Source organism: Lupinus angustifolius, chromosome LG06, assembly GCF_001865875.1.
Source record: "Lupinus angustifolius cultivar Tanjil chromosome LG06, LupAngTanjil_v1.0, whole genome shotgun sequence".
Lineage (NCBI taxonomy): Eukaryota > Viridiplantae > Streptophyta > Magnoliopsida > Fabales > Fabaceae > Lupinus > Lupinus angustifolius.
In genome coordinates this window covers 31,842,711-31,858,729 of record NC_032014.1, presented here as the reverse complement: position 1 = coordinate 31,858,729, position 16,019 = coordinate 31,842,711, and the positions used below count along the sequence as shown (strand labels likewise).

The 16,019-nt window shown below is 33.0% G+C and overlaps 2 protein-coding genes across 2 annotated transcripts; one reads left to right on the top strand and one right to left on the bottom strand.

Moving 5' to 3' along the window:
- On the bottom strand, positions 715-9,457 carry LOC109351257 (protein ROOT HAIR DEFECTIVE 3-like). Its single transcript, XM_019592667.1, has 23 exons — positions 9,214-9,457; positions 8,359-8,505; positions 7,954-8,020; positions 7,768-7,870; positions 7,362-7,432; positions 7,138-7,201; positions 6,984-7,049; positions 6,817-6,864; positions 6,668-6,730; positions 6,506-6,562; positions 6,099-6,257; positions 5,926-5,994; positions 5,753-5,844; positions 4,995-5,073; positions 4,590-4,755; positions 4,202-4,326; positions 3,652-3,914; positions 3,482-3,578; positions 3,232-3,396; positions 2,409-2,513; positions 2,115-2,209; positions 1,295-1,391; positions 715-969 (listed from the first exon to the last, which is right to left on the bottom strand). The coding sequence occupies exons 1-23, from the start codon at positions 9,215-9,217 to the stop codon at positions 736-738; spliced, it is 2,436 nt and encodes an 811-aa protein (XP_019448212.1). The 5' UTR covers positions 9,218-9,457; the 3' UTR covers positions 715-735.
- On the top strand, positions 10,378-15,943 carry LOC109351254 (WD-40 repeat-containing protein MSI4-like). Its single transcript, XM_019592664.1, has 15 exons — positions 10,378-10,532; positions 10,729-10,792; positions 10,885-10,971; positions 11,105-11,167; positions 11,682-11,747; positions 11,898-11,972; positions 12,284-12,359; positions 12,724-12,910; positions 13,289-13,370; positions 13,825-13,898; positions 14,072-14,183; positions 14,295-14,369; positions 14,978-15,057; positions 15,280-15,379; positions 15,648-15,943. Exons 1-15 carry the CDS (start codon positions 10,417-10,419, stop codon positions 15,744-15,746), a joined length of 1,356 nt encoding a protein of 451 aa, XP_019448209.1. The 5' UTR covers positions 10,378-10,416; the 3' UTR covers positions 15,747-15,943.

Below are 16,019 nucleotides of genomic sequence, written 5' to 3'. Positions count from 1 at the left end.
TCAGTTCTAGTTCTCCATTTCCTTAATACAGTATGAGCTATTGATGATAATCTATGTTTCATTTTCATGTTCTTACTATCAATACAACGTGAAGACAATTTGAGTTTTTCTCTCTGTTTCACTTTAGAGTTAGATTTTGAAGGGGAAAAGGAAGGCTTGAGAAGCATCTCAGAAGTGTATTTCATGGCTTCTAAACCTTTTATTTCCTTTTCTTCTTCTCCAAAATTCAACTCTCAAATTAACCTTTATAGAACCATTTTGTTTTTTGTTTAACTATTCATGAAAGGTGGCAATAGTGTAATTGAGATGATTCATTAATGGTAGTTTGGGAACTTAGATGAACAGAGAGAAACAGGAATACTATCTTAGCTGTCTTTTGCCATGTTGGGGACCAATTTTGATTCCTTTAGTATAATAGTATATATCCACCAACACTAAAATTAGTGTTCTCACCAAAAGATAACACTAATATACTAAATATATTGAGTTAAAATATATTGCTATGTCTATGATACTCATTGAGATAAAATATGAAATATATTGAAATATGAAATAGATTGAAGTAAAAATGTGCGTTACTAGACATAACTAATACCTTTCAAAGCCTAGTATATCAATTATCAATCAATTATATATATAATAGAAAAAGAGATAAATTATCAACTTAAACGAGTCAAAAAATGATTGAAGTTATAAATTCATGGAAAAGCAAAAAAAAAAAAAAAAAATCTATCTCTAATCATACTTGGATGGACTGGTGTATTCTGCATTATTGTTGAATGAAGTTATATCAGATGAAGAAGCAGTAGATGACATTGCACTATCAGCAGTATCAGGATTGTGATTGCTTCTTGATTGAATTCTCTGAGAAGTGTTAGTTGCTGGACTCTCTCCTTGCTCTGCTAGTTTTTTCATAATGTTCATAATAGTTGGAACAAACTTGCTAGACAAAGATATGATTCCCGGAAGCTGAAATAAAACATTAAGAAATAAGGATACTAAACATACTGAGGTACAACTAAAAATTGACAACTTTCTTTTACCTCTCTTACAACAAACGAATTTATCTATATCTCAATTATTTTTCATCTTTTATCTATACACATATCACAAAATGCTTTCACCAAAGCCAATGGACAACAAAAGTTTTCTTAATTAGTTGTACATAACACATTACATGATTACACTAAGCATATACACGGCAAACAGAGAATGAACAGTAGATAAAAATCTAGAGAGACCTAACAACAATTATAAGTTGAGGCATTGAACAATGAACTACAAAAATACTTACAGCTCCATTGCGAAATTCACTCCTAATGTCAAGTTGCACCCATAGGGCTTTAATGAGAAGAAAACCAATAAAGATGACAAACAAATACAAGGGATTTCTGCCACAAAGAATAACCAACAAGAGTGAGATCAGTTATATAGTTAAGTAATGGAATTTCTTTAGATTTTTGCTCTAATCAATGTTCATGAAATGTCTATCTAATTACTAATATTTGATGTCAAACACAAATTATAGGAGATTTCTCCATCACTACTAGTATACATGGCAGAATATTTACCACTAAATGCTAAGGGTACAAGTACACTAAAAAAAACAAGGGGTAAAAGACTGAATTTCCCAAATTATAATTCTTAAAAAATAATTTGATTTAACACTCTTCAGCTAGATATTAACAAGATAGGCTCTCTCTATGGTATGTTTTGCTACTGTTAACTCTGTCCAGTGACTTTGGATAGGAGCACTTTCATATATATAATTCCAGAGGTTTTGGGAGAGGCAAAGAGGGGAAAAGCCATTTGGCAGTTTGCAATATGTGCTGTTGTTTGATCACAAGGTTGGACAGCAATGGAACAATTTAAGGGATAAGTTTTTTCTTTTGTCTTTTCTCTGATAAAACATAGCAATGATTACAGAACCTTTCTGGATATTCTCCGTTTAATCTTCGAAGGGCATCAACTGTTATTTTAGAAACTTAAACGGAGAGCATCCAGAAACCTTCTTAAGAACAGAGGAGAGAGGTGGAGAGTTAAGAGCAAATAGAAACAGAGCTTATTCCTTTCAAAGGAAAAAAAGCGATATCATGAGTGAAGTTGATATGCACCTTAGAAGTGTCATAAATTCATTAAATCCAAGAATAAGTAAAGCTACAATTGCCCATGGCGGAGGTAACCAGTGGTTACTGCGTTTGTTCGCTGCCTGAAAATTAAAAAAGAAATTACATCATTACTAAGCAAAACTTTGTAAATACTTTATCATAGTAATTAGTAAATGCTCATATACTATGCACCCATGATGCTTCTCAAATCAAACATATTTACTTATATTTTGTCATGATAGATTTTCCTATACATGAGGAACCTTTAAAATCATTAAACGAAAAGGCAAAACATCATGCCTGTGCAGAAACGGCCTGAGAGACACTATATTCTGTCTCCATCTTAAATTGCCTCCACAAAGATTTGCACTGGACAGGCGTGATCAATGTTTTAGAAGATGGAACCTGCATAAAAATTTGCTCAGGATAACTGATCAGTGTCATCTCTCAAATTATAAGAACATGCAAGAAACAAAAACACAACATACGTCAGGAACCAACTCTCTGGAAAGTTTAATATGAGATGGTACATGCACAGTTTTATTATATATGTAACACACCCCTTTATGCAAGAGCCCTTTGGGCTTGAAAGCATGGACAAAGCAACAAACCATCATGACTATGTGTTTAAATTCAACTTGTTATTAGAAGAATGGGGGTGAGCCTTGGAGCAATTGTAAGGTTGTTCGGAAAAGCTTCTCCCCTAGCTGGGGATAAAACTGCCTACATTTATCCAGACTCCAGTAGGCAGGAACCTAATACACTTGACCGCCCTTTAATGGGGGCTGCAAGGACCAAACAATATGGCTTAAACCAACTCCCCTCAATGCTTAAATTGCTAGGTGAAGGCACATAAATAGCGTTATTATTTCTCTAACAAAATATGTTTAATCAATTCATGAGCAACACTAAGTCATTTTCTCTGCATTTTATTTGACACTATAAGCATAAGCATTCTGAAGGAACTATGGATGGTGTTATAATAATTAAAGTTAAGGTTCCTGCTACAATTAATTTTCTGTGTTTCGACATCACTTCATCTCCGATCAGACCACCCATTTATGAAAATGATTACACAATTTAATGCATATTAAATATAAAATCAGGAACAATGCAAAGGCACCTTCTCCCAAGTGCTTGAAGCCAGTGGATCGACTTCTGCAATGCTTCTATTTTTAGCAGAACTGCTTGATGAATCCACCAACACAACTGCTAATGTTTTCTCGACATTATCAGTATCATCATCATCTAAACGAATTACAGCCATAACAGATAGCAGCTTCAAGGACTGCAAATGTTAAATTTGGTTTATAAGTTGTCTAAAATGCAATACAATCTCAGCCAACAAATTGTAATAATTAATTGTGTCTTACTTCAATTCGGGCAGTCTTGGTGATGGCTCGAATATCTTCTTTTCCCGTCCAAACACGAGGCATTGAATCAGAATCACGACCAAATACTGTTGTAAACCTGCTTTCAAATTTAAGGTGAATGCCTCTAAAGTAAAACCTGACACATAACAGACGTTGCAGAAGGTTTATACCTGTCCTTCATACGGATTAGAACTCTGCCAGCTTCTTCCCTAGCCTTTGCTTCTATCACACCCCTTGCATAATCCTCTAAACTTACTGTCAAGTTTTTCCTTGTTTGTTCATCCATATCAAATCTGGTAAGCTCAGCAGAAAACCCATAAATAGCTGATTTAGTCTCACGGCTGAGAAGGCTCCTTATTGATGGCCAAGTATCACCATTGGCTTCATCCAAAAGAGCTTCAACAGGTCCAGACAAGGCCACCTTCAGTTTTTCCTGCAAGGGCACTACTATCAGCAAAGCTTCCCAAGAAGTTAGCCTGTCAACTATAGAAACATAGCAACTGGCGTAGCTAACTAATAAGGATTTCATAATACTACTTCCCCCGGATTGGATGACTGTTATCAGTGGAAATACTTGTTTAGTTCTAATTCCATATTACCACCAAAAAAGATTCAACAGTGGTCCTTTTGGCACAAATATATAAACTGAAATGGTACCATTGTTATTGAGCTTGAGATTTGAATACAGTCACTTAAGAATGACCAATGTCATACACATACCTCATATGATGAGGTAAGTTCTGACATCTTAGCTGAATGTACAGATGCAACATGTGCATCGATATCACGCTGTAGTTTCTCCCTTACTTTAGATGTATCCCAGTTTGCTACTTCAATAATAATATCTGCAAGAATAATTCACATTGTAATTCACTTGAGCAAGTTAAATGCATACTTGCAACAAAATCTAACTCTATAATAATAGATTATCAGAAAGAACCAAAAGCTAGCTTCTGCTCTCAACACTAAATTAATAATTGCATAGAATCTACTTCGTGCAGACTCATCTCTTGCAGACACTCTTCCTTTCCAAGCAATATTACATGTTTGATCTTCAATTTTAATCTATTGATGTTTAATGAAATAGGGTAGGAAAATGTCTTCATACCTGCGCACCCTTCATCAAATTGAGTCATATATAACCCTATGCAACTATTTGCAGCAGCAGAAAATGCTTCCTCCCCATTCAAAGCCTTGTCAAATGCTTCCTTGAACTTATCAAAAGTTGCAGACCTTATATGTCCCAGCACAGCTAGGAATGATGGTTGGGCAAGCTAACCATTTGAAAAGGCATCAAGGGAAATACATCAGCATTATAAGTCTCACATATTATGCTAGTCTTCAAAAAGCATGGGGGTATAGACATGGCTTATGATCCAATATCTTAAAAAGCCAGACTTAATTCCATATCGCCGATCTTTTTTCTTTCAATAATCACAAATACATTTATTTTAATGAAAAGGAAAAGGTCAAACAACCACAGTTACACAAGAATGAAGAAAAGGAGAATCACTTGGAACAATTTTTCTTGAAGCTGATTTTGTTTTGCAGATCTCACACCTTCATCAAAATAATTGGCTTCAACATCATACCTACATTAAAAAAAATAGCTCAAGATACCTTCAGTGCACATGAAGTTTATTCTCATATAATGTTTCTAAAACATGCAGCATTAATGCAGGAAACTCGAATCGACAGTTTACTTTCGATAAAATTGACTTGAATGTATCAAAACACTAGAAAACATGACAAAATACTCAGTACTTTGTTTGAGGGTAAAGAGAAATCATAAAAGCATCAGATGGTGTTACTGTACCATGTCACATTGGAAACCTTCAAAACAATAAATAGATAAAATAACTAACAAAAAACTGAAAAGGTCATTCTGATAATAAAAAATCATCCATTCATGAATCCCCATCCTTCTTGCACCAGATTGAACAATAACAACCATTCCTTTCTCTCATGTACCATTCCTTGATCTCTCTTGGATGTTTTCTTTATCTACGTATTTTTTCCTTTTAAAGGAGGGTCTCTTATCCTCCTAACTCATTGCAATCATCTTCTCTGTCTTAATGAATTTCTGATTTTATAAAAGAATAATAATAATAATTTTATGTGTGACAGAGACCCAATATTGCCAAGAAAATTGTCTAAAGCAAACAGAGTTAGCAGAAAGCTTATATTATAGCATTTTCATGGCATTTAATGACAATGAGAAGCCAATGACGACAATGCAAATGTCATACAGAAATTAATAACTATACTCACTCTGAAAGACATGTATCAAGGAGCGAGTTGAGTTTTTTCCCAAATCCAGGAACAGGGCCAGATTTCACAGCCTCTTCCAGCTGACACCAGTCCTGAGTGGCAATTAGAAAGTGATTTTCCTAGTGTCAGTACTTGAAACTGTTGGAGGACTATACAAAGCTTAATGCAAATACCTTATTTGCGGCAAAAAGGGTATATTTCTCATTGGCAATTTCTTCACATCTTACAGTAGCAACCATGACCTACAAGTGGGTGGATCAAAAGTGATAAAATAAATATACATTAATATACATATACAAGTAATGGAAAAGTAATAGCACTGCAGCATCAAGATTCTAGATATTACCTTGTGTGCAGGAAGGTCGAGATCCTTGTTCTCCTTAATGACTTTCCAGATTTGCTGAGCACTGAAAGAGAAGCCTGAAGCGGGAACTACCCCGCGTCGATCCCCCGCAAGCCCACCAGGAGCAATAGAATGATAGAATCGTTGCCTCAAGCTGGCAACCTATATATAAGAGTTATCAGAAAAATCAAAGATATATGAAAATTTGGGATATTTATTAACTTAAAAATGGCTAACTATGCCTTCCACTATTAAAGCAAAACTAATATAGTATCATATGTACATAGACTGACACACATGGAGTCAGTCATAAACGCAGATACAGGATGCACACCGCCATAAGTGCTTATAATGGGTCATTCAGTACCATCAACAAGTAAACCATAACAAATTTACTGTACAAATCATACCTGCTCCTTAAATTGCTCTTCCTTTTCTTCATAACTAGAAAGTGCAACAACTTCAACCTGATCATTTGTTGCCAAGTATAACAATTACTACAAAAATCCAATTCAACTCTACTACATTAAGCGAACATAAGATTAGTGATTTCAGAAGGAAGATGATTATACATTGAAAAATTCACTTAGTGGAGTTTCTGTGTGAGCCTGTGGTTTAGGAACAGAGTCCCATATCTGCAGAGGTAATAAATGAGAAAGAAAGGTCAACAAAAAATTGTAAACCAATTTAATACCACATCAAAATGAAAGCACAGCATTACTCTCTGGATATCTTCTCGCAAAACAGGTTCTAAATTTTCAAGTGGTGTCTGCAAATGGAAAAAAGGGTTAATCACATAGTAAATAACTATATACAAACACTTCAAAAATGAATAACATTTAAATATTTAGAATTATTAAAACAAGCAGCAGCATTTGGCTAACTCACCTTTGTTTTATCGCGTATAACAAACAAAAGTGTTGTTTTTCGTGGACTAAACAATCTCATCATGACCTGAAACGAATGTAAGCAGCAATTAGACAAAGAACAAGAGTTGGGCTTGGAGATAGCTGCTTGAAGTCAATAGGCCAACAAAAGATACCTGAAACACAGTTTTTAAAAGTGGCTTATTTGCAGCTTGCTCACGTCCAATGTCATGACACCACCTTTACAAATATTGCGGAGGGGAAGATTGGTTGCACAAAAATAAGATTCGACTTGAAAAACATTAGAAAAAGAAGTACAACAGCTACAGACACCTAAAAGTTTTGTAGCATTGTTCTGTATTAATGATGTATAGAGGAAGAAGAGGGGGAAAGAACTCACATGTTTATTAGCACTATATCAGAAACAGCCAAGGCAAAAAGAGCACTCTGCTTCTCAAATGCAGTATCATCCTAAGAGAAATACAATTTCAGTATAATGAGGAAGCAACCAAAGGCAGAGATATCTGAGAGATAAATGAATCCTCTCATTTAACATTGGCAAGAGAAAAATGTCAGGATCATAACTTCCAAGCAAAAGGAAAAAGAGGATTATATATTGCCATTTGGATCAGGAGCAAAAATGAACATCCGCAAAATTATAATAAAAAACGTATAATGTATCATGTTCCATAGGGGTAGAACACATGTGCTATGCCAATACCCAAAATATAAAATAGAAATGCAAATGACAATTGGCAATAGACTCAGGACCATGACCATAATGAAAGTAAGTTATGAATAAACACCTCTCCCCGTTCTCTTCCATCTGTACCCTCCAAATCCATCACAAGCGTACAAGGCTCTATACCAGTACAATTGGCCATCCAAATTCCTTTGGTTGTTTGAGACCTGTAAACAAGCACATCCCATGAGGTTAACACCATGCTAAATGAGCAGGATTGAAGTGAAATGTTAGGATTGCGAAAACATGCCTTCCCTTAAATGCATCCATCTCTCTGAAGTTGGTATGAAACAAACTATTTAATAGTGTGCTCTTGCCTGCCAGACCAAATAAGATAACAGTTAAGATCACTTCAACATAAATATAGCTTTCTTTGATAGCTCATGCCTTGGATACATAACAATTTCAAGAAAATAGATTAAAATGAACCATGTGATAGTCATTGCTCAAGGATCACTGTCGCGTAAGGCAGAATCATCAAATTAATATTTTCAGTCGATCTTAAATCACAATCATCTTCAGCATTAGTTATAAGTAAAATATCTTATTAACATACAAATCTTGAAATGCAAAGACTGGCAAAAGAAATCACAAAACCAATCAGCTTATGAAAAGAAGAACAATCATTGGAGATTGTCATGGCGATAAAGCATACCACTACTTTGTGGACCCATAATTGAAACAACAGCATAGGAAAGTCCACATTCTGCTAATTTAACCTCCTTCATGAACTTTTCAATCCCAGAAGCATTGAATGTACCATCTCCATCAATAAGCTGGGTGGAACAACTCTCATTGTCCGCTGAGTAAACATGTATTCAATATTAGTAAGGAACAAGGTTACATGTAGAAAATGTGTACACTTTCCAATTCCACTTATGCAGTAACTTATCTCCATGAGCAAAACAGAAATTTTTAAGTATCGGCAGATTATCAAAACCACAATATTATGGTGCCAATGGTAGTTGTGGACCACAATTTTAAATGATTGCATCATGCACTCTAACATACAATGTCAATTATAATCATTATTTTAAATCACACTCTGCAACCACAATTGTGTCCGCAAAATTGTGGTTTCGGACTCTCGACAACGGCAGCGACCACAATTTTCCATATTTGTGGTAAACACAACTAAATTTAAAACAGTGATTATAATTATTGAATTTTTTTGCCATTATAAGCATTTATGAATCCTTCACCCAAAAAAAGAATGTAATGGATCAAATGGTCAAAACCAATCAAATCAAGCAAATACCAAAAGGTAACAAATTAAATTTCACTTGAAAACAGAAAATTGAATATAAAATAATAATCATAATTATTAAACAAAAGCAGCTAAAATTTTCCAGAGTTAATATTTGATGATTTTCAATTGTAATACTTGGAAATAAGACAAAAGTGACAAAAATTGGAAAGTGCAGTTACAAGATTTTATTATATTATATAAATATAAATAGAACAATGCATGAATGAGAGGAAATTGAAAATGAAATTGAAAGATGCGTACACATCTGCGTGGAATTTGAACTATGAATGTGATCACAATTGAATTTGAAGAATAGAAAGATCTAAATGCAGAAAATGACGAAATCAGAGTCACAGAGTTATTTCATCAAACACATCGCTTTCATTATAATATGTCTCTGCTTCACAATGCCTTTGATAATTGTCATCAAATCAAATAAAACACACAAAAATTGTTGCACCATTTATGGTGTCAAAGCACTTCTTCCTATTTTAATTTTTCTTGGCAAACAATAATAACACGTAGAAATTGAAGTGAAATTACATATATATTTTTTAATGGTAAATTAGATAGTGTTTATTAATGATAAATATTTGTAAGAATTAAACATGTTAAGCACAAAAATCTCACAGTTTGTCAGGTAACGAATATTTTTTTGGCGTGATTATAGAAAAGAAAAATATGAATGAACCGTTAATGTATACATTTTACACTCTTACCAAAAGTGTATTTATACCTAATCAATGGTAGATATTAGTGTATACATCATTTTCATAAAAATTAGTGAAAATCAAAATCAAGTAGAAAATTTATAAGTAAGAAATTATTAAAGATAATTGAGACCATTTAATCTTTACTTGAGTCAAATATAAAACACCTTGTTTTTCAATGAATAATTTGAAATTATGGAATCAAATTATAACTTTTCTTTCTTTTTATAGTCTCACCTAATATAATCACACATTTTATAATCATAATCTAAAATATAATAGAAAAATGTATATATTAGTAATATATGAGTTTCATTTATTGTTATTATATCTATTCATATTAATTATCATTGGTTATTCTAAAAATGTAATATAAATTAATGATGAAGATGTTATAAACTTTTATATTTATAGTGTATAAATATTACACTCAACATAATATATATTAAAAAAAATATTTATACTAACATATGAGTTTTATATTTTATCACTATATCATTCATATTAAATCATTGGCTTTTCACAGAAATAGATAATGAATGATATAGTGAATAAATATTTATAGTAGATTATATTCTCCTATATATTTTATACATTAATTAATAATACAGCTAGAACGGTGTTGTAATAAGTATTAAATTCTCGATTTTGTAGAAAATTGAAAATTGTAACGAAAAGACAAGGCGGGAAATAAATAAAGAAGTATATTTGATGAAAGTAGAGAAGGAATAGATTGATAAAATTCTGAATTGAAATGAAGAAGGATCAGATTTCAGTAGAAGATAGGTACACTCAATGGAAATCACTCATCCCTTGTCTCTACGACTGGCTCGCCAATCACAACCTCGTCTGGCCTTCTCTTTCCTGCAGGTATCCCGAAACAGTCTCTCTACTTGTTCGATAAGTCGTAAATTACTTATCTGTATAGACTCAATAAAAATCTATTATAACATAAGTCACTAAGGTCATGGATTTGAGTCGCGGTGTATTTAAGATTTATATTCGGATCGCATGTCAAGACTGGAATGTTTGCGGATTATTATATGTAATTGATTTTCATTTCCAGGTGGGGTCCTCAATTGGAGCAAGCTACTTATAAAAACCGTCAACGTCTCTATCTTTCTGAGCAGGTTTGCTTCTTATTTCTCTTTCATGTTTTTTCATGTTTCATTCATCTTTCGATTTTGTGAAGATTTTACTTATATTTGTGCTCATTAATTAGACTGATGGAAGTGTTCCAAATACACTTGTAATTGCGAATTGTGAGATTGTTAAACCTAGAATTGCTGCTGCTGAACATATCTCTCAGGTTTGATATTATAATTAATTCATTATTAATTGTTAAATCTTATATACTCATCAATGCTATAATTTAGTGTTGGATTTTTTTTAATTGAATGGATCTTTGTGTTTTAATTTTTTCTTCTCAATGTTTCATTCAGTTTAATGAAGAAGCGCGCTCTCCCTTCGTCAAGAAATACAAAACTATTGTACACCCTGGAGAGGTATGCAATGCAATCACCTTTTTTTTGCAATTGCAATCAAGCCTTACTCCAGATAAGTGGAGTCGGCTACCTGGATCGAATATCATAAATATGTTCATTGATCTGTGACTATTTCGTAATAATTTCACATATGGTTCTTTCTTGGTCTGTTTTGCCTCAAGAAATTGGACTAACCTCGATTTTATTTAATCTCCTTATGAGGTTTCTAACCTCCATTTTATTTAATCTCCTTATGAAATTTCTAACGGATTCCTCCAAACATGCCCAAATCACTTTTTTTTTTGTATTTAGGCAATTTTGTTTTATTAAAAAAATCTCTTTTGCACTTGCATGTTTGACTAGACTCTTGCAAAGAAAAGGAAGCTGTGTTTTTCAGAGAAACTATGTTTTTCAGCTTCTCAAAAGATCACTTCTGTAGAAACACTTTTTTCAAGCCTACACAAATTGGTCTTTTTCATATTTCTTTACTTGTTCTCTTCCTCAATCTAGTTTGGATGCTTATGGTGTTTATCAGGTGAATAGAATCAGGGAACTCCCCCAGAACAACAATATTGTAGCAACCCACACCGATAGTCCTGAGGTAACAAATTTTGTTTCATTTTATGCCTCAATTTTCCTCTATACTGCCAATAATTGGAGCCTTATATTTTTATCCTCAATTTATTTGTTAACAAATGATAAAGTAGTGGAAGTTTGATGAGGGAATTATGGTTTACTATTTGTCAAACAGTTGTACATTTGGGATGTGGAAAGTCAACCCAACCGCAATGCTGCTCTTGGGGCTCACCCTTCTCACCCAGATCTGGTTTGTTTTCATAAATCTTTTATTTCATTTTTCATTTTCCTCCTTGATGATGGTTCGTTAACCGTTCTTAGTTATTTTAATTATTATGAACTATTTGTTCCCATCTAAAGAATAAAAATCTAATGGCAAGATAACAAGTAGAATTTTTAAGTAGTTGTAAGTTGTGTTGGATTGCTTATATGATTTTAGAACTTTGAACCCATCATTTTTGCCAATATGCTTTGTATGTACTTTATTCATAAGTAAGGCATTGCCTCCTCCCCCCAAAATAAAAAGGGGATTTTATTTATTTTAGCCATATCTTCTTGCAGGTTTTAACTGGGCATCAGGACAATGCTGAATTTGCTTTGGGCATGTGCCCAACTGAACCGTTTGTTCTTTCTGGAGGTAGTTTACTATTTAATTGTTTTTCAGATTTCATTCTCATGCAAATGATGTCAAAATTACTTTTGTATTAGTTTAACCTTACTGGGATTTGTGACAACAATATAAACACAGTACTGTTTAAAATTAACCTTATGGAGGTCTTTAAAATTAAACTTATCAAAAATATGTGATTATGTATATAAGTTCAAGACATGTGTTATGTGGTAAACTCACATTGTTGTTTTAATGTTGCTCCAACAATATTAAATAGCAATCATTCTTATCTCAGAGAAAAAGTATAGTTTTTTTCTTGCTCTTTTTAGATGATTTACTCCACATTCTCTATATTTTATTTTGTTGACTTGGTGAGAATTATTTACGACAGGGAAGGACAAACTTGTGGTCTTATGGAGCATCCAGGATCACATTGCAACATTAGCTGAATCTGGATCCAGCAGTAGACAAGGTTCAAAACATAGTGATAAAGCTAAAGAGAGCCCTTCTATTGGACCACGGTGCATCTTCAAGGGTCATGAGGACACTGTTGAAGATGTCCAGTTTTGTCCATCAAGGTAGCTGTTTCTTGCTTTACTCATGTGTCAAAGTATGTTTTGCTAAAGTGTCGTTATTATCCTTTTGAAATTTAGTAAAATAAGCTTATCATGTGATATATACATCTGCAATTCCTTGATGCTTCACTGCAAAACTCATGTGCATTTCATCTGTTGCTTATTGCCATAAATAGTAAATTGCTCACCTTTTTGAGGTTTGATATTTGGTATTGTTATGATAGAATTTTATGTTAGTCAAATTCACTTTATTTTATTGAAAAATAGACTTGATCACTTGAGTTCTTGCGAGTTGTAAAACAAAATTGGACTGTAAAAATTTCAATTTCCAAACTTTTTGGGTTTCAGTAAAATACTAAGGGATTGAGATGCTGATTTCAGTGCACAGGAGTTTTGTAGCGTGGGTGATGATTCGTCCCTGATACTTTGGGATGCACGAGGTGGAAACTCTCCAGCTGTGAAGGTTTAAGTTTATCAGTTCATCTGTTATATTTGCTTTCTTCATGATTAGAACTGCCTAATTTTGATTTTAGAACTAACTAACTTTTAAATTTGGTATAAATGTAGATTTAACACCAGCTAAATGTAGTACTTAATTGCTCCATTCTATCTCTTGTTTTTGTGCAATTTGAGTTTTGCAAATAAAAGTTTTGGTGGATTGTGAATAATGGACCTAATCATTGGTGGTGTAGCATGAAGTTATTCCGTGTTACTAATATTCCTTGTAAGAGGAAAATGGTCTGAATAAAACTTATTTCTTAATTGGGGCTTTCATACCATGTGAAATTGTTACTTATTTGTAAAATTTATTTCGCATAGATTGTGCCCTTTGTATCTGTTATTTGGTTTTTAAGAACTACTACAAAATATATCTTAATTAGATCTGAATATGCTATTACGTTTTCCTTTTAAAACAGGTTGAGAAGGCACATGTTGGAGATGTTCATTGTGTTGATTGGAGCCCACATGATATAAATTTTATCCTGACTGGGTATATCTCGCCTTTGTCTCTTTGAATGAACTTGGATTACAATTTATATGGCAGTCTCGTAAAAAAATTTGTTTCTTTTTTAGGTTATAAATTTAGTTCTTAATGTCATTAATTTAGAAATTTTTATAAGAGTTATGGATCTTCATTCTCAATCTTTGCTGCTTTGGCTTCAGTTCTGCTGATAATACAGTTCACATGTTCGATCGCCGGAATCTTAGTAGTGGCGGAGTTGGGTCTCCTGTTCATAAATTTGAAGGTCATGATGCAGCTGTCCTCTGTGTACAGGTACACGAGAGATCACATCTTGTTTATTTTAACTGCGGTTTCAAATGTGTACATCAGCCATGGGGATTTTGCTTTAGTGATTGGTAACTTACATCTATGCATATGTTTCAGTGGTGTCCTGACAAGTCATCTGTGTTTGGAAGTTCTGCTGAGGATGGCTTTTTAAACATCTGGGACATTGAAAAGGTTTGAACTCTTATTAATATTGAAGTCATAGTTCATTGTGTTCTACACCTCCCCTCTTTTTATGAAATGTGAACTTAAAAATGAATCAAATGTATATTTTCAGGACTTTAAAATTGTTTTAGAGGTACTGAAAAACTTGAGTTCACAAGCCTTTTAATTCTTGGTACCATAAAAATTCTAAGCATATTTTGTGAGGAGCCACATCTTGTGAATACTATGTAATGTTATATGCAAGTAGCCACTAAAGACTTATTCCATTTAGCAAAATAAAAATCAATGAATTGTGTGAGCCGTTCCAGGACAACTTTAAAGAGATCTACATTCTACTTATTAGAAATATATGGAATATTCTTATTGTTTCTGTTATTTATTGCAAGGATAGTGAGATAAGGTTAGTGAACCCTCCTAGGGGCATAGGCTTTTCCCTAAAAAAACAAAAACAAAAATGTATTTCTTTGTAAAATTCATAAGATTTTTATAATGATTGTTCTGATACTGATCTGGAGTTCTGAACAGCAGAAATATTCTATTTTTTTCACAGAAGAATGTCATATCAATTTTTCTGTCCAACATTTTGTAATGTTTACATTAAACTTGCTGCTTTTTAGGTTGGAAAAGCATCAAGTTCTGCTGGTCCAAAAGCTCAAAATCCTCGACCTGGATTATTCTTTCAGCATGCTGGGCATAGGTAATGATAGCAAATGGTTTTTACGCATCATCTTTTATCTTTATTCAATTCGCTGGAACTAAACATATGTTTAAGTGGTTAGTCTTTTTATTTCAACTAGGACTTTCAATTGTATAATATTGTAGTGATGATATATGTAGCTGGTAATGGACCTTTTTTTAATGTAAAAAAATACTTTCGATTACATTTCAATATTTACAAAATTATATATTCTGCATTCAGGGACAAGGTTGTTGATTTCCAATGGAATTCATCTGATCCATGGACAATTGCTAGTGTCTCTGATGATTGTGGAAGCACTGGTGGAGGTGGCACACTCCAGGTAAATAAACATTTCTGCTATATATTTTTTTATATTTTTAATATGACTATATAATCAATTATTAAAATAACCTAACTTTTGTTATTATCCCAAACACCCCAGTGGAATTTTGCCTAACATTACATCATTTGTATTATTTGTTTTTTTTTTAAGTCAATGATGAGTAGATATACAATGACGGTGTATAAATTTTTACACTATTAGTGCATACGTTTTTTTTCCTCTAGTAATTAATGTAGTGTTTTTTACAACTTGTTTTATAATGCAGATTTGGCGTATGATTGATCTGCTTTATCGACCAGAGGAAGAAGTGCTAGCTGAGCTGGACAAATACAAGGCTCAAATACTAGGAGGATATGTTCCTTAATATTTCTGAAATTTTTTAAGTTGTAATAATAACTCCTGGGTTTTAGTGTAAATATGACAAGTGGCTTTTACTCAATCCTCAATTGAGCAAAACTTGAAATTTATGCACCTTAGTGCGAAAAGAAGTTAAAAACTGTAGAATCTCGTGCCATGATTTTTTGCGAATTGTGCATGGTTTTCATGAAATGGAACTTTTTTATGTCTTTGATTTGTGCTAATTAATAGGCAAATGCTACTAGTTAAGGAATTTAAAATAACAATTTAAAATAAAGTC

Bases quoted from the DNA above. Each gene is read 5' to 3' on its own strand.
- LOC109351257 (XM_019592667.1), bottom strand. The intron at 6,563-6,667 runs GTATAATCATCT...ACAAATGATCAG, and splicing joins CACTAAGTGAATTTTTCAAT to GTTGAAGTTGTTGCACTTTC. The intron at 2,210-2,408 runs GCATGATGTTTT...TTTAATTTTCAG, and splicing joins CTCAGGCCGTTTCTGCACAG to GCAGCGAACAAACGCAGTAA.
- LOC109351254 (XM_019592664.1), top strand. From the start codon at position 10,417: ATGAAGAAGGATCAGATTTCAGTAGAAGATAGGTACACTCAATGGAAA. The intron at 10,793-10,884 runs GTTTGCTTCTTA...CTCATTAATTAG, and splicing joins GTCTCTATCTTTCTGAGCAG to ACTGATGGAAGTGTTCCAAA. The intron at 11,748-11,897 runs GTAACAAATTTT...TTTGTCAAACAG, and splicing joins CCCACACCGATAGTCCTGAG to TTGTACATTTGGGATGTGGA.